The sequence below is a fragment of the Theropithecus gelada genome, chromosome 6 (assembly GCF_003255815.1).
Source record: "Theropithecus gelada isolate Dixy chromosome 6, Tgel_1.0, whole genome shotgun sequence".
Classification (NCBI taxonomy): domain Eukaryota; kingdom Metazoa; phylum Chordata; class Mammalia; order Primates; family Cercopithecidae; genus Theropithecus; species Theropithecus gelada.
In genome coordinates, this window is record NC_037673.1 from 67588052 (window position 1) to 67613619 (window position 25568).

The 25568-nt window shown below is 41.4% G+C and overlaps 1 protein-coding gene across 2 annotated transcripts in view; it reads left to right on the top strand.

Annotated features, from left to right (window-relative positions):
• Positions 1-755: 755 nt before the first annotated feature.
• MAP1B (microtubule associated protein 1B) overlaps positions 756-25568 on the top strand; it is a 103033-nt gene continuing 78220 nt past the window's right edge. For both annotated transcript variants that reach the window (XM_025386850.1, XM_025386849.1), the window contains exons 1-2: positions 756-1198; positions 9186-9287. In XM_025386850.1, coding sequence (XP_025242635.1) covers positions 1015-1198; positions 9186-9287 — 286 coding nt within the window. In that variant the 5' untranslated portion in view covers positions 756-1014. The remainder of the gene's footprint in view (positions 1199-9185; positions 9288-25568) is intronic.

Consider the following 25568-nt stretch of genomic DNA (forward strand, 5'->3'; position numbering starts at 1 on the left):
AGAGACAGTATCTTCTTTTTATTCTTTGTTATTACTGATACTATCTGTTCAGCATATTAAGGAAAGAAATCGGTATCTAATATAATACATCTACATTTCTCTCATTTCCCATGAGCACCATGAGCCAGTACTTTTTCACCCTTGGCCCTGCCAGAGTAGAATCCAAGGCCTGAACAATAGTAGGCTTAAGTTTTGCATTTTTGATGTATTCTTTAAGTGAAGGTAGTAAATATTGACATTGGTAAATATCAGTAAATTGTCTTCTTAAAGCCACAAGGTCAAAGAAAAGACAGGTTCCACCTTCCTAGGCGGGGTACCCACAGCCCCGCATGTGCCCACTGTGGCTATCCCAGTTCCTGAGAACCTGGCTACATCATAGACGGCACACAAACCAGAGGCCTGACTAGTGCAACTCGGATAACAGAAAGACCCCACAATGAAAATGGAAACTCATTCCAGTCCCATGCACAGACAGGGTGAGGGTGAGGAGTGGGCAGTGGGTGTGTACGTGGTGGGTGGTGTAGGTTGAGAGCGTCTTCCCCCTTCGAGGCTGCAGCAGGAGCTCAGCGGGCTCCCAAGCCCCTTGGCTCGCGGCCCTGCCCCGACCATTGTCCGCACACCTCTTCCCTCCAGCTTCCGGGCCGCCGGCGAGATGATTTGCTGCAGATGACATCAGCCTCGGGCCAACGGCTGGAAGAGCGGAGGCAGCCACCGCGTGAGGATGTGCCGGGTGGTCCTTTCCTCCTCCTCTTCCTCCTCCTCCCCGGCTCCCTGCCTAGTCTCCATATAAAAGCAGCGCCGCCTCCCCGCCCTCTCTCACTCCCCGCTCCTCTCCGCCGCGCACTCTCCGCGGCGCTAGGAGAGGGCGGAGGGGGAGGCGGCGCGCGGCGCCAGAGGAGGGGGGACGCAGGGGGCGGAGCGGAGACAGCACCTTCGAAGATAATCCTTTCTCCTGCCGCAGAGGAGAGGAGCGGCCGGAGCGAGACACTTCGCCCAGGCACAGCAGCCGGCAGGATGGCGACCGTGGTGGTGGAAGCCACCGAGCCGGAGCCGTCCGGCAGCATCGCCAACCCGGCGGCGTCCACCTCGCCCAGCCTGTCGCACCGCTTCCTTGACAGCAAGTTCTACTTGCTGGTGGTCGTCGGCGAGATCGTGACAGAGGAGCACCTGCGGCGCGCCATCGGCAACATAGAGCTCGGTAAGTGGCCCCGCGCCCCCAGGGACGCGCGCTGGGAGACGCGCAAACACGACCCCACCCAGGGCGCGACGGCCACCGCGCACCTCCCGCGCGCCCCGCACCCATGCCTCTCCCTGCCACCTCTCATACTTGGTCCAGACTCTTTTCTGGGCTAATTAAGAATAATCCGAATTATTAGATATGAGACCCAGAGGGAGAGTCTCCAGTAACCTTGAGGGATCTGTCACCACGCTGGGTCCGCAGCCTCTGCTGAGTTGGCCACCGCCTCTCCCGCTAAGTGAAATGCAGGTGTCAGGGGAGCAGAGGCCACGATAAAGCCGCAACCGCAGGAGGCAGAAGGGTGGGGGAGACCTGATGCAACCACTCCTTTCAGTCCCCTTCTGGCCTCAGGAAAAGGCTGGGACCCCCCCACTGCAGACCTGGGGCCGAAGTCCCATGCGCCAGGGCCCGCGTGAGATTCAGCCTCACCACAGCTAACTCAGCCCCTGAGAAACGCCTTTTCTGATTTCAAACATCCCGATCCTTTCTTTCCTCAGAATGACTAGGCTAGTCCTAGGGCCACGCCCGCTCCCCCCCGCCCCCCCCCCGCCCAGATGCTGGGATGCAGAACCGCCTGCGCTTCGCCACCAGACAGAGCCCGCCTCGCTACCGCCCCTGGGGCCTTGGCTGCAGCTCTCAGAAAGGACAATGGGACCCCAAGTTGTGGGGTGGGGCTGCTGCTTTTAGAAGTCTTAGCCCCGGGAGTGGTAGCTTGAAGGGGGTCGGTGGGGGAGACGTCAACGGGTAGGGTCAGCTCCTTGCCCGGTGCGCGCACCAGTGGCGCGCTCTGCGGAGGCCGAATAGCGGTACGCCGGGTACCCTGGGCGGGGCCGTGAGGGTCCGGCGGGCACAGCCTCGGGCGCACAGAGAGACCCGCCCCCAGCCCCACCCGAGCTGCCGCAGTGCCCCCGGACTGCCCGCCGCACCCGCCCCCCTACACTGCGGCGCCCCCGTCGGGCACGGCTGGCTGGGCGTGCGCTCCGCCCGGGCCTCGGGCTGGCGGGGGCCGCGCGCCCCCACCTCTCAGTTTGCCTGGCTTTGTTGCGCCGGGAGTCCCTGGGTGGGCAGCTCTGGTCTCTGCCTTTCCCTTTATCCCCGGCGTCCCAGCCCTCCCCTCGCCCCTGACAGAGGTCGCCGGGTCTCTCCGCAGCCCCAGCCCGCGCTCTATTCTCCTGGGGTGGTGCTGAAGCGTTTCTCCGGGAGACACCGGTTGGTGGGCGTGGTGCAGTCCGCACTGCGGTCTCTACGGCAGCCCGAGGCGGACAAAGGGCGTTCACACAGCCCTCGTTCCCCGCTCCCCCTCCCCAATAAAAGACGAAAGAAAAACCTTGTTTTAGATGAAAAAATAAATGCTTGTCATCTGCCTCTGCAGTTGGAAACGGCCACTTGTCCCCAGAACAAAAGGCTGCAGGGTGGGGACTGGAGTTGCGGACCTGGTTCTTTTGTTTAACTTTAAAGCACTTGATTTTTCCCTTTCAGCTTAAAAAAAAAAAAAGAAAGAAAAAAGAAAAAGAAAAAAAAATGTGAGCAGAAAGTCATGGTATTTTATTCCAAAAAATTCAAGAACAAGAGATATTTCAATAGTGAAATGTCTTATTTGAGCATCTTAATAACCCTTTATTTTCAGACTGTAGGCCTTTGGTCTAATCTATTCTAATTTAGTTTATTTGCACAATTTTCTCCTTGAAAAATTTTACACTTACTGATTTTGGGTGTGGCTATTGTGGGAATCAATGACTGGATTTTTTTCTTTAAAAAATTATTTGTAAGTGGCACTTATGGGAAATAGGAATATATTAGGAGGTGCTTTTCTATCTACAAAATCTTCATAACCATTCGATGTGGTGGTGCTAGGAGAAGGATCATGAACCCCGTTTTAGAGCTGGGGGCCCATAAGAGGCGAGAAGGGTAAGAGAACCGGCTCAAGGTCACAGCACTCATAAGTGACAGAAGTACCAGTGCTGCAGCGTCACTGTTTTCTGACCCTGTCATGATGTTAGTGCAGGGTCGGCTAACATCCTATGATGGGAGGAAGGTTTTAGCACAACAGTTTTCAGGGCTTGCCTTTGTATGGCCATCCACTTGTGGGCAGCGCCCCATGCTGGGAGACGGTTCCGCAATCACCTTCGGACTGTAATTATCTTCCTGCTTTGTTACTCAGCTGATCATCCTTTCAGTGCCCTATTCCTCAGAGGGTTTATTCAAGCTGCATCTGTTTACGGAGAAAACAGACGCATCCATGTACTGCCATGAAGTAGGACTCCCTGCCTTTACCCGTTTTTACACTACTAGCACTTAGTAACAAAATTCAGATTTGTCTTTTTAACATTAATGTTTTTAAAAATTCGATTGAAGTGTTATATAGAGAGGAAAGGGCGCAAATCAAAGATGAGCAGCTCAACGAATTTTCACAAAACGGACACGCCTGGGTTACCCAGATCAAGAAACAGACATTACTGGAACCCCAGAAGCCCCCTTGTGTTCCCTTTGCAATAATCATCATGGCTTCCTGATTTTTAAATCCCTAATTTGGTTGGGTTTTTGCATGGAACTCCGAAATGACTGTATTGATCCCATTAAGAATCAACCAAGTGAGTGAGCAGAGCCATTTCTTTACACACCGTAGCAGTGTAAAGAGATGGCTCTCCTGCGTCCTGGGGTCTTGGCTGCAGCTCAAGATGCAGGCCCTTGCAGTGCTAAGTGAAAATCCTGCTCCCATAGCTTTTCAGACAGTCTGAGATGACTTAGCAACAGAGCAGGCTGGTCCTGTTTTCCTGTACACGACAAGCTGCTGCTTCAGCCGCCAGGTCTCAGCTGGGCCTCCTCCAGAGGCCACTGCTGTTTTTGCTTGGTGCCTTTGGGCGGTGTTGTGTGAAGCAAGATGGAGCTACTCCAGGGGAGCCAGCTCTGATGATTGTGTGTTGCAGGCTGGGAAAGCAGTTCTTCATCTGTTACTCTTTCTTCCTATTTCCCCTCCTGCCCTAACTGAGACTCTGGGTTTGGAGACCCTGGTGACTTGGATTCTTGCCATCTGATTACTGAGGGCTCTCTGGGAAGCCTAGAAAATAATCTATAAATCTGTAAAGACATGGTGGTAATGCAGTAAATCAACAGGCCTGGAACGTCCCAGTGTGGATGCTTCGTAAATGCTTCTTGAATCCAGGGAAGAGAGATGGTCCCTCTTGTTTTCTCAACTATATTCGGAAAGCATAATGAAGGCTTTGGACTTGTCTCCTCCAGAGTTTGGAACAATAGTGTTTCCTCCGACTAGGCTAGCTTCATTTATTTAGTTATGCAGGACTTTATTCCAAATCGTTTTTGCTACCACCAACTACTACTCTTTGGCACCTCCTTTTTCTCCTCCCTAATTAGCCCCCAGCATGGATTTAGCTAGTGGTTCTCATTTTCAGCAAAGTCCTGCTTCTTGGTTTTATTTTAATACATAGAGTACATACATCCATGCCTTGCGAACTGAATTGTAGAACCTTGTGAAAGTTTTCATTGTTTCATTTTATTTTATTTTTAAGAAACTAAACCATATAAGGAATACTACGTGTCTGTTTAATGTTTTCAATTACCGTTAGATTGTAACTTTTCCTTTAGTTAACATTGGGAATCAGCAAGATTTGTTCCAGAAAAGATAGATGAATGTAACATCTACTGCTCTGCATTTTTAGATAAAAGTTTAGCTGATTACATTGTAACATTCTGATGTCACTTAGTTGAATGTGTTCAGTCTAAGATGGTAAGAGAATTTAAAACCCAGGAAAGATTTGGGTTTTAGTTTTCCTTTTCTTTTAGCAGGGGAAATAAGAAACCAATACCATATGTGGTGAGAATTAAATGTTAGAGAGTCTTAAATTTACTATATTTGCCTTTATACTTTTCAAATTCAAAGACAGATGGATTTCTGCTTGTACTGCTTAATTGGTGTTATCTACGACGGGCTCTGTGATCCCTTCTGAAAAACAAGCCAGTCCCCAAATTTAAGGTCATTAAATTGTTCACCTTTTCTAAGGGCTTACTTTAAAAAATAAGTTCTAACTTTTTAGACAAGCAAATAATTATAAGTCACTTCTCATTTGCTTCTATCGTAAGATGTTATCTTGGACCTAAATTATTTATTATCAATGCTTTGAAACTATGAGCTCTGTATGTAAGCTATATCTTCATTACATACATATGTTATGAACATCAAGTTGCTGGCTTTAAAAAAAGAAAAAAGAGCAAATTAAAGACGAGTTCAAGGGAAAAAAATAAGAATTTTTTTCTTCTGAGAAATAAAGCATTCCTAAATGTAGCATTTCCTTTATTTATGTAGTTTATGATTTCAATCTGATTTCAGACCACTTTTAGCATAGTTTTGCAAATGTAATCTTATGATTGTAGGTTAATCATTTAGGTACTTAGAAAAAATATCCAAAAGCCTGTTTTTCAGAGGGAGCAACTAAAGCCCATGAAGGAAAATCAATTTGCCAAGGGCCCAAATAACTGTCAGATAGAACCCACGTGCCATCAACACGCAATGCATAGTCATTTCATTTTGCTTTCCTCAATCTACTGTCACCTTTAGAAATACGAATTTTAGCCTTTAAATGGGAAGTGCTTTTTAAAATTGTTGGTTTCATTAAACAATCCTGTAAAATGCTTACATGATTGGTAAACTTGGAGCAATCTAGCCTAGATACACCAAGATTACCTGACTGTTACTCATTTTTTACCCTGACTTGTTCTGTGATGACCCCTCCCTGCCTCCCAGCCCCATAACCTATTCTTTTCTCCTTTTCTCATCTGTGTATATCATGTGCATGTTAGCCTCCCTTGTGTGCACTGCTACCACCTGGGGTCAGAGAACTGAGAAGGAAAGATCTTTTGTTACTCCCTGGTCCCAAGGAGCTCACTTTCAGGGCTAGGCAATAGCCACAGAGCAGGCCCAGATTGTTCTCAGAGATGACGGATGTCTTTTGGCTCCAGACATTGAAAGAATGGAGTTCACTGCCTCCACCTGCCTGGAGTTATTCTGTCCCCACCTGCGTAAGCCCAGAAGGGGTACAGTCTTAGAATGCTGGAGAAACAAAGCCTCTGGGAAGAGCTTGACTTGGGGCATATTGGGGTGAAATCAGAAAGAGGGCTTCCCTCCTCTCCAACAGAGGCCAGGATGACCTGCTTCTGAAAGCCTCTTCAGAACCTCTTCACCAACGCCCTAGGATGCCCTCCAGCCAGATTCAGAGAGGGGAGAAAATGGGAAGGGCCAAAGATAATTTTCTGTCCTATGAACTTTAGAGGGCTCGCTGTTGGCTCCTTGTTAGGCACAAAGGGGAGCTACATAAACCCACTAAATGCAGTATGTACCTTCGTTGACAACTACTCTTTGCCTTTACCAATATTATCCAGCAGGAGATACAAAGTAATTACAAATTATTTTATTTCTAAAATTGGTATGGAAAGTGGCCTGATTCCAAAATTTTCTTTTCCAACTAAAATAGCTGGCAAATTCATCGTAACCTTTATTTTATAAGTGGTAGTAGTGGTTGTGCATTGCTAAGAAACAATTTGGGTGGAAATTGCTCTCTTGAAAAAAGAACCCTACATTTTTAGTTTCATTGGGAGTGTAAAAATGAGAAATATTTTTATCAGCCATTTACTAGTATAATTTAAAAATTACTAAGTGGATTTATCATTTAGTACTTTTTCTATTGCTAAATTACAAATATATCAAAAATAAAATATGTATGAAAATATAAAGCAAACATTTAATTGTGTGTGTCATGACAAGTTAACTGAAGCCAAGGGAAAATGGCAAGTAACAATGTAAGAGCAAGTCTGCAGATAACCTTGGATGAAGTCATTCAAATAATGTACCAATTTAGATATTACTTAGAACAAAGACAGAAAAATTGTATGAATTTAATTTAAATGCATATGTCTCATTATTAACTTATTGACCCAGCTTGACAGGGTAGAAGACAAAGTGGAGCTCAGAGCTGGAACACAGAGAATTCAGTCAACAATACCAATTAAGCAGCTCAGACAGGAACTCGATTTTTTTGCACTAGACTAGTATATAGTGTATATGTTGAAGTAAAATATTCTAATGAATTCAGACCTCTCAACCTGTCAGGCTCCCTGTGAAACAAAAAGAACCAATTTATCATTTCTGCACTAAAAAGATCTGTGAAATCTCAACATGCCTTTCTTGTTAAAATTTAAATACTCCATTAGCCCAAATGCAAACTGAGGCTATTAATGTTTCCAGGGAGAGCCATAAAATTCTCCCTTATAATTTAACCTCTCCTTAAGCATGTTAACTCTTCCACACCTGAATTCTTCCCAGTGATCATATGAGAAATTTCTGCCTTTATTTAGTGGACACACATCTATTTGAAAATATTCCTCATGGTTGAAAGGGCCTGTGGTATGTCATCTAAAGATATTTTAGATGTGCAGTGAACTGAGTTTCCAGAATCTTTTTTTTTTTTTTTTTTGTAATATATATGTATAATCCACCTTGATTCTTTACAGGATAGGAAGACTGAATACAACATAACCTAGGGTAAATACAAATATGCCTTAAGGATCCAGTGTGTATTTAAGTAACACACTGCTATTTTTTCCCCCAAGTCTGTATACATGACTAATGTCCAACAAAAATGATTAAATGACTGGGTGTTAATTTAGAGATAGTTCACCTGCTGTGTTATACCTAGAGGTTCAAGCCCTTACTTTAGGAGGTATGCAATAAATGTTTGTTATTCTAGAGATTTGTTCCTGACTATTGAGAATGCTCTATACAAAGGTACAATGATGGATACCACACACTGGCTCCACCATGAGTAATCTGTTAGGAAAAATCTAATATATAATATGTAAACATGTAACACACACACACACACACACACACACACACACCAGAGTTCTGGGGTTCCCCAACTTTCCCTGGCTTACTCTCCAGACCTCCCTTCTATGATGCTCTCTGGGTTTCCCTCTGGGCCATCCCCTTTGGGATGGCAGGAGAGAGGAGGACGGCAGGAGGAGGAAGGAAGAGGCTAGAGAGGAGGGCATGAGCACAGGAAGCTGCCCTCATCCCACCTGTTGCCCTCCTGTACCTCTCATCCCGGATATTCCTTTCAGCCTAGGGAAAGGAAGTCTGAACTTTTGTAGAAACAGCTGATTCATGCCCCCAACTTCATAAATGTTTTATAAAGTATAAAAAGTTGTCATTTTTCTTTGCCTCTGGATAAGAAAATTGAATACAAAGAACAATTGTGAATAAAAGAGCTGCCTGCCAAGCTACTCAGGTAACAAAAAAATGCCTGGAAGGACAGACAGGCCAAGTCTCGAAGATTGAGTGGATCCACCCTGTTTATCAAAGATCACACACATCTTGGATTAATATCCAGGGCTTGATAAACCAAAATCAAAAATGGGATGGGTAAAGGAAAGAAATTATACGTGTATACTACCATTACATCATTTTAGAAAGAAAGGCCCGTGCTTGAATGGCAGCCCCCATATATTTTCTTCGCCTTCATTCTACATTTTCTTGCCACCTACAAGTGGAGATAGTCTGTCTACAAGCTAGAGTTAGTCTGTTGGCCTCTTAGCCTCTTAAGAACTAACCTTCTTCCTGCCCTTTCTAGCCCCTCCCTGGAGTACAGCCTGTCATTTTCCTAATAACTGTTTTCTTTGACTCTTCCAGAAGAGGTGCATTTACATTTTATGAGGGGCAGAAGCTCAGTCCACACTGCTAATTATCCCTCCCTTGTGGCCTGGTGGAGAGACCTCCCTGGCCCTCCCATTTTGTGGGCATCCACTGCTAAGCCACCGAGCTCTTCAGAAAAGGAGTTCCCACATCCTCCCTGAAAGCCTGAGAAATGTTACGGTGATGTTGTCCAAACCACTCTGAAATGACTAACTGGAAGTCTCTCAACTCTCTTTCTCTCCCTAGGAATCCGATCATGGGACACAAACCTGATTGAATGCAACTTGGACCAAGAACTCAAACTTTTTGTATCTCGACACTCTGCAAGATTCTCTCCTGAAGTCCCAGGTGAGGCTTCCGCTTAGTGTTGGTCAGCCTAGAATTCCAAAGGATAAGGAGCAAGCTGGAAAGCTTTGTCTGGGGCAGCAAAAAGACTCTCTTATTGCTAAAAGGATACTTTGTATTTGTTATTATCAACTGGGTTAGCCAGCAGCCACAGTTAAGGAAGTCTCTCTAGGTTATCTCTGTGTGGGTATCTATTTTGTGGATTCTTAATGAGTTCTTAAGTTCTAGGGTTTTGTGTGTGTGTGTATGTATATATATAAAATATATATATATATACACATACACATACAATATATATTTTATATATATTTTCAAATTTTGGATTGATATCCAGGGCTTGAGAAAGAGAGAGAAGAGAGACTGAGAGATAGTAGAGTGTGTGTGTGTGTGTGTGTGTATCTCAACTGTACTCTGAGCTCAAGGGACTACAAACTATTTAATGTTAAATGTTAATCTTACTCAAATGAAATTATGAATACAAATTGGATGCTCCTAGGATCCCAGAACTGTCTTCCTGCAAAAGAAAAAGGAAACGTATACTGCATTTCAAAATGAAATATACATCATCATTTCATAATTGCATTATCACCTGCCATTGCATTACCACTTATCTTTCTTAGTGTGGGTAAAAGAATCTCATATTACAAACTGCTGTTAAAATAGCCTTTTTTTCAGAGATGAAAAAGAATACCAAAGAATAATTAAAGGTAAGGATGCAAAAATGTGTCATATGTGAAGATGTTCCCACTAAGCAGCCACCTCCCTGGGGCTATGCTCTGACCCGTGCCTCTGGTGCTGGCGATGTATTCATGCTGACCCATCTTGTCTTCTTCTTGTGAGCAATAACCTATATTCCTCCCATTTGGTCACATTTGGGAATTATGAGACAGAGTTTCTGGCCCATAAAGACTCCAAACCTGGAATATATTTCTCCAGACCTTTGCCATTGACCCATCAGAAATACTGTAGTGCACCTTACTTCTTGACCATCACTTGAATTTTACATAAAAGAAAGCTGTTTTCTGTCCGTATGCTTTTGTTATATGACTCCTAATTTTATTGGCATTGATATAGCATCAGGAATGAGGTTCAGCCTATTTTGACTGGTTAGATAATATTCCATTAGTCTTGTATACATTGATATTTGAAACCACTTTTATAGAGTATCAGTGCCTTCATGAATCACGTTTGGCTGCAGTAATATGCCCACAGGACTGTCTCGGTGCTTCCTTTTGAGTTTAATATTAGAATAATATCCCATGCATTTCAGTTATTGAAATGCATTGTAGCTTTCAAGTATGGAATTGAGTAAATGTGCTAAGAAAAGCTTAGCAAGAAATGGTTTATGAAAAGTTAAACTTGCTGCAAAGCCACATGAAAAATCAGTTTTGAAGTAACGTTGCTTTGAGAAAAAAGGAGTCCAGAAACTGTCAGACAGCATATGATTTGCTGAAGGAAAGGTACAGTATAAGGTTGTTTCTCTTGTTGTTATTTTATTGTATTTTCATCTTGAAATATCTCCATATCTTTTAAAACCATCTCACAAAAAAATAAGGGAAGTGCTGTTTTCCAACAAGTATGATTATTTCAAAATGTAAAAACTACAAGCTTTTATTTTTTCTCCGTAGGTTGTTCTGGCTTTCTTACAAGTGTTGTTTGTAAGACTACTTTTTTTTTGGTGTACAAGTCATGTGGTTCTCATTGTGTTCATTCATGTTTGGATTGACTTTATAGAGTGACAACTGCATATTGCAAAATGAAAGGCTGCAAGCATTGCTGGAGAATTAACCATATCTAGACCCGAGACCTAGCATTGCTCTTGTGGAGTAGGAAGATCAAGCTCCCCCAAACTGTTCTCCTCTCCTTTCTCCTGCTATCACCTTCAGTAAGGATTGGCTACCTACCGAGTTTTATAGTGTTATGCTAGATGCTGTGTTTGGAGATTGACCTTTGGAAACACAGCATCTTTACCATTCTTGCCAACGCTAGAAAGGACTAATATTATGACTTTCCCTCTCAAGCCTATGAGTACACTGCACAGGCCAAAGCTCCCCTCTGGGAATTAAGCATCTAGAATAGAGCCATTATAGTAATGCTTCTGTGTGGGGAGCATAAAGATTTCCAACCAAGACTGTAAGGTGATAAAAACACATGTCAGATTCTGTTTCAGATAAGTGTGTTTTAAAGAGAAGAGATGTTAGAGGATAAGAAGACGTGGAGATCACAGGATAATCACTGGATTGGGCCCAGCGAAGTCTTTAGCTTTTCCTGAACAAACTGGGAAGGTTTTATGGGAAAATTTGAAGTCTGTTTTTAAGTAGGTCCAAGTCTAGTGGTCTCTTCCTCTCTCACTTGAAATAATGTGAAAGCTAACTCATGTACTTCAGTTCCCCTGAAATGGAATTAGCGGAACCTTTTCCTTTAGAGTTTCAATAATCTTTCATTGTTTTTCGAGACAGGGTCTCACTATGTTGCCCAGGCTGCTCTCAAACTCCTGGGCTCAAACGACCCTCCCACCTCAGCCTCCCAAGTAGCTGGGATTATAGGTGCATGCCACCACACCTGCCTAATTTCAAGAATCTTAAATTAATTTAAGGAGCAAGATGAAGGATGGATCCCCTAAAAAAAATAGAGCCAGTTTTCAGCCAGATAAAACATTGTTAAATAGCGCCTATAATATACCAGGCATTATAGGGTGCCTGGTGAGCGAGGACACTGTGAGGAACAAAACAAATACAGTCATTACCTTTATTACACTTATAGTCTTGTGAGAGGAGAAGGCATTTAGCAATCGTATACAGACCAACATAAAATCTAGCCCCCTGCATCAAATCCAGGCTTCTAACAGATTTTTGTGGGGGTTGGGTTTAAAGAAACACAGAGACGGGATCTCACTATGTTGCCCAGGCTGGTCTTAAACTCCTCGGCTCTAGCAGTCCACCTGCCTTGGCCTCCCAAAGTGCTAGGATTATAGGCATGAGTCACAATGCCGAGCCACGGTTTTGTTTTGTTTTAAGGCCAGCAGAGTTATAGTAAAATATTTATTGCCTTCTATGACATAAGTAAAGGGCTCAGGTCACCCATATATCTGTCTTACATTCCTGTTGGTTATGATAGCTTTTGTTGTTTTTTAATAGTTAGAGATCACTTGTAAAGACTGAAGGTAGCCTCACATTGCAGCTAACAGATTGTGCAAATGGCACAAGATTGATTCCTTTGTACTAGTTTACCCCTTATACTAGTTTTTAAATATGGTTTTGAGATTTGATTTGACTATTTCTTCAGGATTGTAGGTCTCACTCAAGACCACTCTGAAAGACTTAGTCATCTTGAATAATATCCTTTGAGCAGGAATCTGGAATATGAGTGCTTTCTCTACACAAGGTGGGTGGTGGGTGCCTTAGTTTCCAAGAATGTTAGTCCTGTGATCTTTAAGCCCTGTCCAACTCTGGCATACTGTAATTCTTGGAGTGGTCAGTCACTGGGTTCATCTTACTATTACTTTGCCTTACTCTTGCAGCATTGCCTTGCCTAAAGATCACTCAACAAACATTTGCTGCGTGCCCAGGGCAGGTCTCTGCTGATTTGCCTTGATGTAAAGCCATTCCTGGCCACATCTAAGCTGGCTCAAGTGAGAACAGTCATCTTGAAAGAAAAGGTTAGGTGTTCTTTTATGAACACTCTCTAATCTTACACTCAAAGGAAAGTTCAGTAGTTAAGTCTTTTCAAAATAGAGCAACAGTCTTTTGTTGTTGTTTTGAAACAGTCTTAGCTATATCATTGCCCAGGCTGGAGTGCAGTGGTGCAGTCTCGATTCACTGCAACCTCAACCTGCTGTGCTCAAGTGATCCCCTGACCTCAGCCTCCCGAGTAGCTGGGACCATAGGTGTGCACCATCACAGCCAGTTAATTTTTTGTATGTTTTGTAGAGATTGGATTTCCCCATGTTGCCCAGGCTGGTCTCAAACTCCTGAGCTCAAGCGATGTATCTGCCTTGGTCTCCCAAACTGCTGGGATTATAGGTGTGAGCCACTGTGCCAGGCCAGAACAACGGTCTTATATTTCTTTATATTTATGATTTTAAATACTATCATAAATTTTGATTTACCTATTATATCATATGTTTTTTGTACCCTAATCATATTGGATGAAAATCATCTTGGACCACAGAAGGAAAGCTAGACTTACCATGCTGTACAGGGTTTATTTCATTTTCCACTGCCATTTGCTTCTTCCCCAAATTTGACTTTAGGACTGTCTATGTATGGTAGTAAAGAAGGATATCTCCCAGGGGTTATAAGAAGTGCCCCACAATTACCTGTAGTAGACAGACACCATTTCAAAACAAGCAGACAAATAAAAGCTATTCCCAGGACAAGTGACATCAGACTGAAAATCAGTTTCAATTTTTATTTTTTCCCATCATTTTGCCACTTTTATCTACCTATTGAAATAATTAAAACATTTTGATCATCTGACTCCTCACCAACAGCAGCCTAGCATAATGATGAAGAGTGCAGATTCTGGAGTCAAACTGCCTTATTTGATCATAACCCCATGGTTTATTTGCTGTGTCATCTTGGACAAGTTACCTAAAACAAGGATGAAAACTTCCACCTCATAGTTTTTTTTTCCTTTCTTTCTTTCTTTCTTTTTTTTTTTTTTTTTTTTTTTTTGAGATGGAGTCTCGCTGTGTCACCCAGGCTGGAGTGCAGTGGCACAATCTCGGCTCACTGTAAGCTCCGCTTCCCGGGTTCACGCCATTTTCCTCCCTCAGCCTCCCTAGTAGCTGGGACTACAGGCGCCTGCCACCACGCCTGGCTAATTTTTTTTTTGTATTTTTAATATAGACAGGGTTTCTCTGTGTTAGCCAGGATGTTCTCGATCTCCTGACCTCGTGATCTGCCCGCCTCAGCCTCCCAAAGTGTTGGGTTTACAGGCGTGAGCCACTGCGCCCGGCCCCACCTCATAGTTTTGATGCAGATCAAATGAATTAAAGTGTGTAAAGCTCTTAAGACAGGGCTTGTCACATGGAAACAAATGTGAACAAGTGCTGTCTCCCTTGTGGAGAATCTATTTGACTTGTATATTTGGTGATTGTTATTATCTGTGGGAAATGCTGGGTATTGATATTTGGCTGGTTTTCTTTTTGTAGGAATTTTAAATTGGTATTCAAGACGTTTCTCAGAGAAATGATTGCTTTCAGCATTCTCAGAAGGCACAGAGCTGCTGCTGATGTGTAAAGGGTGGCAACATTCTATGACTGAGCTTCTAAGGCCCTTTGGGCTTGAGAGCAAAAAGCCAGCAATGCTTTAAAGTGCTGTCTGGTAAAGCAGAGCCTGAGAGGGGGGTTGGAGACCATTTGCAAAACGGTCCTTTGGGTGCCCACGCAAGGGCTGTCAGGGAACCCACAGCACAGTCTGAGGGCTGGCCTGCTTTTTTGCTATGATAACCCATCCATGGTCACTTCCTCCATGCCGTTCTACGCTCGCTTTTCTCTTCTGCTCCCACCAATCAACAGGTGACTACAGACGTTGCCAGGTTTAAGAAACAGATTTCTTGTGGTTTATTTTCTTAGCTGAATACACAGTAAGACCTTGATATATTTACATTTTGTCACTAGTTTTATAACATCTAGATCACATTCACAAAAATCATCATCAAATGTGATGGATGGTGTATATGGGCAGTTTTGTTTTAAGAACTGATGCCTTTTTCCTAGAAGATAAACAAACCACAGTTGAGCATCTTTAGATTTGTGCTGAGTGATTGCTAAAAATACCTTGCCTGGAGATTGGTTTTTGATGGAGAATTAGAATCAGCCCTTTGAATTTCAGTCATGCGAATCTTCTCCCTTTGACATTAATGAGGCACGGGTTACAACTAATATTTACCAGTTGAGTGATAAGAAAATGAGAAAATACTCTTATAAAAGGTCCGAGAATATTTTAAGTCATCTTTCTCTGTCTAGACTTGTGTGTTTAGTCTGTCGTGTGTAGAATTATAGCTTAATTGTATGTGCCTAGAATACATCAACTGCTGTATGACAGGGAGTAATGAATGTGTTTTCAGCCCTGCTCCAACCTTTAAACAATAAGGCACACAAATATATGTTCCAGTGGCATTCAAGGGGCTGACTCACCCTCAGGGAACCTGCAATTTCAGAGGGAAAGCCGATTCTTTATCCTCATGTTTTCTGTGTTGTTTGCGCACACCCACAGGTCTAGGTACATGTCCCCATGCCCATGAGGCTCTGCTCATCTTTCCTCATTGCACATCATGCTAGGTTATAGGAGGAATCATGGTGTGTTCGAAGAAAATGACAAACAGAGAGCATTATTTTCGTTAAGCTAACCAGATCTCTGTTTAATATTCCTTGAGGTCATTGCTGCCTGCCTGGGAAGAAGACTCCCAATTTAATGCAAATCCCTAGCGTTTCTCCCACTTGCCCCATGCCCTGAGCCCTCCTGGCCCAGTTGCAGGGGACAGAGTGATCGGCAGCTCCTCATGCTGTCTGCTCTCACCCCAGTGTTCCCATTGAGACTTTGCCACCCGAGCAGCAGACTGTCCAGTCACCCCCACCTGCATCCTTTTGTAGCAATGAAAGAGCCAGACCTTCCAAGGAGATTAGAATTTTATAGTGTACGCAGCATAAGGCATAATTCCTGTGAGCTTTACATCTTGGTCAACTTTCAAATTTCAGGATTCTTTATATCCAGATCCTCACGTACACGATGACTTTTTTCCCTTGGTGCAGGTGTGGCCAGCAGAAAGGAATAAAATGGCGTTTCACTGCCGTGTTCAGGCTTCCTCATTCCTCAGGGTAGTTAATAATGGCTCATTCAGACCACCGTAGAAATACCTATTCATCTCACTTTTTTTTTTTTTTTTTTAAGAGTGGAAAGGATGTTTTACTCTGCTGACTGTAATGGCTCTGACGCAGTTCGTAATGGGCACTGTAAAACCACTCAGCATAGACAGGCATAGGCAGGAAGGTAGCAGAAAATTGGCTGCCTGGGCCCAGGAGCCATTTTAGGAGATGTCAATAACCCCTCCATTAAACCCAACTAAGTGCGTTCCACGACAGCTGCTAACCAAGGACAGCACCTCATGCTGAGTGTCACTGCTTTTGTCTTCATCTCTAGAGACCAAAGAGAGCTCATGATTTTTGTTAGTAGAGTTTTTTTAAAAAGGTTTTTTTTTGAAAGTATGCAACAACAGCAAACCATCAAGCAAGCACAGTCCCTTTGCTTTTTCTGCCTGCTTTTTGGTCTTCCGGGGCAGTTTGTTTAGCTTATGGTAGCGTACTAGAAATAATGGTAGAAGATGAAGAATAAAGCATAAACTAATAGATCACTTTAAAAGTGCCAAGTAATGTTTTTGAGTGCTTATTAACAAGAAAGCAACTGTAAGGAAATATTTGGAAGAATGAAGTATTTCCCACTGTTTATAATATTTTGTTGGGAAAATAAGTCATTCACAGCTTTAAAATTCACTGTGTTGTTCAACAAAGAAAGAGAGTTTCTTTTTATTTTTTTTAATCTCTTTTTGTTTTTGACACAGGGTCTCCCTCTGTCATCCAGGCTGGAGTGCAGGGGTGCAATTATAGCTCACTGCAGCCTCTGCCTCCTGGGACGAAGCTACCCTCTTGTCTCAGCCTCTGAAATAGCTGGGACTACAAGCCTTCCACTATGCCCAGCTAATTTTTTTGATTATTTTGTACAGAAGGAGTCTTGCTCTGTTGCCCAGTCTGGTCTTGAACTCCTGGCCTCAAGTGATCCTCCTGCCCCCGCTTCTCAAAGTGTTGAGATTACAGGTGTGAGTCACCCTGCCCAGCATGAGAGTTCTCTTAATTTGCAAACTGTGTATATATGTCAGAGAAAGAGAGAGAGAAAGAGAGAGAGAGTGTGTGTGCGTCTAATTCCTAAAGAAGAAAGGGGTGAGAATGGAGAGTATAATAAGCATTGCATTTTGATTGTTCAACCATGGGTTTAGTCACAATGACAAAGGTTACCCAGGTACCAGCACCCCACTCCCAGCTGCAACCCAGGACTAATTAAATGCTACCTAGGCAACGATCAAGTATCCCCAAACATCATACTCCAGGGCTTACCCCTTTTGTTTTCTCGGCTGTGATCTAAGGGTAATTTCTATTGCATGTGAAGTCAGATTTCCTTGGTCTGAGAGAAATGTGAGAAAGTAAGAGGTACTCTGGGGAAGTGCACTTAGTGCGCTGCGGGGACTGGAGAAATTAACATAAATACAAGATAATAATAATGTTATTTTAGTAAACTCTTCTAGGTTAAAGGATTGACTATAGTCAGGACTGGTGAAATGGTTGCTTATAGAAACTGCAACGAGAGTGTCTACCTATGATTTAAAAATAAAAGTATGTAATTAGGAATGAACATTGAAAAGCTAGGGTAGTGTTTATTGAACGTGGCTCCTTTCTGCAGTTGTACCGCACCTCATTTGAAACGCTCAAGCTGAGGTTGCCTCTCAAAATTTCTGCCTTGCATTCCGGAGGAGTTAAGATGAAATATGAACATCCTGAGGACTGTCTTTGTTGTCATAGAGGAAAGTCCTCTACTCATGCACTTTACCATTAATCTGGCCGTTTGTTTCTCAGTAAAACAGGTTTTCAGTAGGAACTGTGAGTATACAAGCCACTGTTGACCATTGTGGCTCAAATTCAGATTTCTTGTTAGCATCTCACACGGATAGTGCGAGGAAAGAACAGCTATTCCCCTGAGGGAGCAACATGTTTTTAGTGCACCTGGCCCTAGGAACACTGCTCTACACAGATGTGGCTTTTTGGATCCTGAAGTATCCATCAATGGGAATGTCACATTTGGAGAAGTTATCCTTATTGCAATAAAATTAAAGATCAAATAAGTTCTGGAACCCAGGTGAGCAATGCTTTCTTAGTGCAGAGCCATTTTGAGCAGCTGTCTCTTGTGCCTTTTAAAAACCTCTCACTTGGAAGTTTTGATGTGTGAAAGATGTGAAAACTACCTAAGAGAATTCTTCCTCTTTTTGATGGAGCTCGATGCCTGTTTAGGGATGGTGTAGCAATTGCTCTTTTATCTAGAATTCCAGATAATTTCTCAGCTCAAATACTAGGAGTTTTTGGCGGTGCAATTCAATCGAAAGTGGTATTTGGCGTGAAGTTCCAGCAGCCACACAAGGGTCTCAAGTGCCTTGTGGTTAGTTTACTATAATGTGCGTATGTGTTTGTGTGTGTATGCTTGCATACATGAGAGAAGGAGAGAGAGAGTACCTTATCATGTTCACATCTATTGTAAAGGAGACAATCCTTTCATTCTATATGATATCTCCTTTTAGAAGGTGTCCTATTATCAGCCAGTCTGTCATTAAATATTTATGTTCCTGCAGCAAGACACAGTTCAGTTCCTAGCTCTGCAGGCCATAAGAAGACTTGTAAGTAAATCCTGTCTTCAGTTGTTTACAATTGAGTATGGAAATAAGATAACTAATGAAACAAGCCAGTCTATAATAAGTGCCAAATGAGAATTTTTCAAGGAGGTCCTTCTGTAAATTCTGTTTGTTCAGGCTATTTAAAAAAATCTATGTGCATAAAAAAGCATTAAAATAATATTATCCATGCAAATTGGGGCATAAATGCAACAGATCCTAGTACACTGAATTCTCTTTGTGACCAGGGAATTTTGAATGCAGACTGAATTAAAATATTTCCTAGTTTGGAGCTACATTTTAGATTAAGCCCATTAATTCAATGATGAAGAGTTAGAATTGATAATTTAAGAATTCACCCTTCTGAAATCATGTGAGAACAAAACTCCTGACCTGGATGTATAAGGTTAATTTCAAGGCTGTCTTCATCTTTGAGTGCTGGAAAATTGTCCATTGGCAGACTCTAAAGTCACTAGGGAAGAGATTGTGAAAGTGAAATATTTTAAGGAAATAAATGTGAAGTAATTGTTTCACTGCCCTGAGGCTAGAATGGGCACTTTGGAGAGTCTCTGATTCAACTGTCCCTGTGTCGGGGGAGGCAGGGAGGGGACACTAATTGCAAGCTGCTTTCCAAGACCCTCCCCGCTCCAGAGAGAGGAGGAAGCCTGACCTAGTGCCGCAGCTCTGGGCCACACCTGAGACCATCGTTGCCCATGGTGCTCCCTGAAAGTCGCTGTCAGTCTTTTCCTTTTCTGTAAAGGGATTAGGCTAGATCAGGTCATCTTAACTTTGTTCTGCCAGCCAGTAGTTCTGCAAAACATTAATAGTCAGTGGAAAATGATTTCATGGTGACATAAATTTGAAAACTGTGACATAATCAATCTAATTTTTTGAGGAGGCATAAATTATATGTATATAAACTTGTTCAATTTTGTCTAACCATACATTTCCTTAGCCTATTTGACTAGTCACTTCTATCACCACTCTCTCCCATGGATCTAGATTCCTATAGAACACAATTTGGGAAAGAATGGATTAAATGATTGCTGAGTCTCTTCCAGTTTTTTTTTTTTCCATTATTCTATGAATTTTTGCTAAATTGCCTCATCACTCATATGTAGATGGGAGCTTGTCCTACTTCATTCAGCTTACAATGGCTTTTAATCCAGGCTTTAAACTATCAATGAAAGAATTTCATTTAGAAAAAGCTGCCTATCCCATCCATGAGGATTCTTAATTTTAGGAAAGATGCACAGCTCTATGACACGCAGGCTGATTTCTCAGTTTTGGGGGATCTTGGCCCTTGGCTTTTCCCATCTGTTTTTGCCTTACAGACAAACCAGACAAGACAAAACTTAATCATGTTTGCATAATGTCAAACACTTGCATAGAGACTATCCCCAAAGTCAACTCATGGGTGTTTTATCTTCACAATGCCAAATAGGAAATAGCTACATATGTTTCCCATTAAAAGGAGAATTTCCATGTTGGTGTCTGGTGTTGCACTAAGCCTCAGGTTAGCTGCTTATTCACAGATCTTTGGAAGGAGGCTGAAGATTGAACCTCAAGAGTTCTAGGGATTGTCTGCCGGTTGAGGGTGTTAAAAGTCCCAGGCACATTGTTTGTTATCGCTAACTGTTAAAAGTCCCAGGCACATCCTTTGTTATCGCTAACTGTTGAAAGTCCCGGGCATATCATTTGTTATCGCTAACTGCGGATGGCCTGCATTTTAATAAGCATGGTCAACTGTGCATATCTTGTCATGTGAACTATCAATTAGCACACCATAATTTAACAAGTTAGTACATGCAGATATGAACACCCTTGGGAAGGAAGCAATTTTCAAATCAAATTATTACTGACAGTGTACAATTTACATGCAGGTAATCATTATCAGGAAGTCATGATTATCCAGAAGGAAAAGTGATTTTTATGGTACTATATCTTATGAATGGCTATTGATTTTTAATACCTTTAAGGTAAAAACTTCAATTTGTTCCATCCCTAATTTGATCATATTTGCAAAAAAGCGTTAATTCACTCATTAAAACCTAGGCGTCTGACGGGTGCAACAAACCACCATAGCACGTGTATACCTGTGTAACAAACCTGTACATTCTGCACATGTATCCCAGAACTTAAAGTATGATTAAAAAAAAAAAGTTAAAAAACCTAGGTGTGATATTATGCATTTACAGCAAACCTTACCAAGTATTCTAAAATAACAGAAAGAAATAATTTATGTACAATAACAACACTAATGATAATATCTCTATAGGTAATATATGTTGGTTAATCAAATATTCTAGCTAATTGAGAGTTGCCAATAATCCCTTATGCGATTATTATTTTTCAAAGTTGTAGAATCCAATAATACAGTCATTTCTTTTATACAAACACCTCAAATTTATCTAGAATTAACTTAGAATTTCCTAAACCAAATTTATACATTAGCCCAAGATATACTTAAATTATTTATAGAAGACATGAACTTACAAATCTGTTATTTCTTCTCCCACCCAAATAGAATAATATTTTCAAAGAGAGGCTTTAAAAAAAAAAAAAAAAAAGAGAGATTGTTCCCCTTAGGCAGATACTGCCATTTTATTGAAAGATAGGCCAAGAGATATACATTCAGGCAAGATGAGTGCACACCTTGCTACCTACTTGGAACCCAAACTCAGAACAATGGAATTGAATCTTCCTTGGAAGACTCAGGAGGAAGATCATCTCCCTGTGCTTCAGGGTCCTCATGATGAACCCTGTTGGTAATTATACTGTAAACATGAGGGTGTGCGGATTAGTAGCGATTTCTTATTACTGAAATGTTAGTGAGCAGACTATTTATTTTGAGGTGGTGTCCTCAATACTAATATGATTGTGCTTCAATATAGAACAAGGAATATCCCTGGATGTTACAGTGCTTCTGATTAAGAGTCATTGATTGCAAATATTGTTTAAAAAAAAAAAAAAAAAAAAAACACTCAAAACTGCTATAGAGAAAAAAGAAAGTGTGAAAAAAGAGACCATGGCAATCTTCTAGGTTATTTGAAGGAAATATCTCAGTTTGCAAATATGCAATAGCCCACTGCATTTGCACTGTTCTTATGTACATACAGTGGGGTGCACCCACCTCTAAGTCCCAACCATTTTTTTCTTTCTACTTCCTGTATCCCCTTGCCTATGAAAACATAACTTGTATTTATTTTATTTTTTGAGACAGGGTCTCACTCTGCGCCCAGGCTGGAGTGCAGTGGCACCGCCATGGTTCACTGCAGCCTTGAACTCCTGGGCTCCAGTAATCTTCCCACCTCAGCTTCGCAAGTAGCTAGAGCTGTAGGCACATGCCAAGGCAAACAGCTAATTTTGTATTTTCGTTTTTTAATTTTTGTAGAGACAGGGCCCTGCTGTGTTGCCCAGGCTGGTCTCAATCTCCTGGCCTCAAGCAGTACTCCTGCCTTGGCCTCTCAAAGTGCTGGGATTACAGTGTAAGCTACTGCATTTGGCTGAAAACGTGATTTTTAAAATAGACAATTGCCTTCTCCATTGCACCATCTCCATCCAAATAAGCTAATAAACACAAAATCCAACCAAAAGGTAAAAGAGATGAGAAGTGGGATTATTTTTAAAGGCTTAATCACTTGTGCTTTAAGATTTATCTGGAATATCTTTAGATCCTGGGAAGAGACAAGGTTGTCTATCTAATTGTGTAGCCATTAACATGTACATATGTAATTGCATGTGTGTGTGTGTATGTGTATGGCTTTGTTTTTATATTATATCAAAATATATTTCCCTTTTCAAGAAGCATTAGAAGATCCAAGTAAATAGGGCCGGGCGTGGTGGCTCATGCCTGTAATCCCAGCACTTTGGGAGGCCAAGGCGGGCAGATCACTTGAGATCAGGAGTTCAAGACCAGCCTGGCCAACATGGTGAAACCCCGTCTGTACTAAAAATACAAAAAATTAGCTGGCCGTGGTGGCAGCACCTGTAGTCCCAGCTATTCGGGAGGCTGAGGGAGGAAAATTGCTTGAACCTAGGAGGCAGAGGTTGCAGTGAGCTGAGATTGCGCCACTGCACTCCAGCCTGGGTGACAGAGCAAGACTCCATCTCAAAAAAAAAAAAAAAAAAAAAAGGTCCAAGTAAATGTCTGTTGATGAAAAAACTGACACTTCCTTTGGGTTTACGTCCTTTCCTTCCGTTGTCTTCTCTTTGGTATCCCTCACGCATTTTCCCCTCTCTACTGCAGTCACCTATTTCCCACTTGTTTTTCTTCTCTCTTTCTTCTTTTTCCTATTGTGTCCTCCCCGCCACCAATCACTGGCTTGTGGTCTACAAATAATGCTGGTTTGGGGTTATTTTAAAACATCTAACATGAGATCAGTGCCTGCTTCTTAAAGAAGCATTACATTATGTATTAGTTATACAAATTATTAGACAATGTCTTATCTTTATTTTATTGTTTTAAACATAGAACAGAGACTATTTGGAGCCTTTGGAATAACATTCCAGCGTATAAATATAAATGAAATACTTTGGCAAATTAACTCTCTCCAGGGGTCATTTAGAAATATGATTCTGTCATCAGATAGAAATTCTATTGCTAGAGTCCTTTAGCCAGCAAACGAATTTTCTATGCTTGGTAAGCAAATTCATCACAAATTTGAAGCTAGTTACAAAAATAAATAAATAAATAAATAATTTTAAAAAATCCCAACTTACAATTTAAAAAGAAGAAAAGTGAAAAAAAAAAATGAACAAAAAGATGAAAGAGCTTAAATTAAATAATCACAGGGATACATTGTTTAATCTCAGAATTCTAACTTTTCAGAAATGGCTTTTTCCCAATGGCAACTGAATCATAAGAAAAAAGGAATGCAATTATCTTTTAACCATTGAAATAAGGAGGTCTTAGGCTAATGGCCCTTGATAAAGAGCCTTAGAATAGTGCCAGACATGTCGGCTTAGTATGTGTATGACAATGAGTGATGAGGTGTCATGGGCTTGAGAAACTAAAGTTAGCTCTTAGGTTTGAAAAACAAACTGCATAAGAAATCTCACAATTTTTGTAATTATCTGTATTGCAAATGATTTCTTTGTTGCAGATTTCCTTTAAACATTAAGATGTGGTAAAGTGTTTATTTACAAAATCTGTGAAGTACTTTTCAGAGACTTGGCAGTCTCAAAGCTCTGGTAAAGAGCCAGTGTCTTGAAACTGCATGGACAGAACCCTTAAGGAATGGAACTGGGGGCGGAAAATCTGAGCTTTAATCCCAGTTCTACTGCTAAGTAGATTTGTGCCGTTGTGGACAAACTGCCTAGCATTTATGAACTTCAGTTTTATTATCTCTAAGGTCCTATTTGTATTAATATTCTCTGATGCAAGTGAAAAAAGTCATTCAAATAATGTTTTATTTTAAAAATAGTTTACATGTAAAGTTGGCAAACATAGCTGATGTATAAACCAAGATGTGTGGTTTTCCAGAAAGTTTTTTGAGATTCTTAGGACACAATTACTTGCTTGGCTGAATATATTCATTCCACAAATATATTGTTTGTCTGATGGGATCTGGTACTGTGTCAATGCTAAGGTTAATAAAAATAAGCAAAATAAGTAAATGAGGACACTGTCCCTACATGGTCTCTCATGGAGCTCTCAGTCAAGGTGAGAAGACAGACGTTGATGAAATAGTAACACAAATATGTATTACAAGCTGTGCTAAGTAGGAGGGAAAATAATACGGTGCTATCTAAATATGTAAAAGGAGAAACTGATGTAGTAAGGGGTAAGTAAACTTTAGAGCTGAGATTTATGAAGAGTGCTTTTTATTTTACATTTAAGACATTGGCCACTATATTTTTCCCTTTTTTAAAATTTATTTTATTTTTCCCTTATGTTTCCCTTTTAATAAAACATTAGCAATTCAGCCAAGTTTTATAGGTATAGAGTATGCAGATTTATCCTGGACTTCATATGGATCAATGTGAGGTTATAATAGCACATTTCTGAGGAAATAGGAACAATTAAATAGAAGTGATTTTAAAATATTTTCATAAGATATTCTTGTAAGGATTACACTACTCTGCTCTAAGTTAAGAATCAAGTAAAAGAAAACTATCTGAATATTCATTGGCCTCTTAAAAACATGGGATTGATTACAAGTTTGCTGGGCTGCAAAAATTCTAATGATAAATAGAGAAAGGAAAGCAACCAAAATTTCTGAGATCAGAATGGAAAGGTTTGTGTTGTAACATAATCTGGGCTCCAGAGTCCCAATAGAATCGTAGCTCATGTCCATGGTACTTAGCGGTTAATTCAGTACCTTCCTCCCAGTGTCTTCTCTGTACTTGTTTATGGGTTCCTCACCTGGTCATTGTTAGGCCAGTCATCTCTCAGAGTGTTTGCTTTCTTCAGGCCAATGGTATGCAGCCTTCTCACACCACATCTGATCATCTTTCATATGCCATTTACTTTTTGGTTGAAATGTCCACTTCTCTCCCATGTTGATTGATATCTCTTGGTCCTATGTGATGAAGTATCTAAAATTTCAACTTTTGCATATAAAGATACTTCTATTACTTGGAGGATATTACTAAAGCAAATAACCTGTATGTTATTTAGAAACATTGGCCCTTATTGGAAAAAATAAAGCCTGCCTTCGCCATTAAATCTAATGAAGAACAGATTTTCTTGTTCTATGTAGTATTTTACTTGAAGGTGTTCATAATTCAGTTGCAAAGTAATTTTCTCAGTTTCACTTGCACAAATCTCAGCTGATCTGAATCTATCTGAAATTAAAATATGGTGTCAGGAAATGTTGAGACACAAGTATTTTTCATTAATTTTTT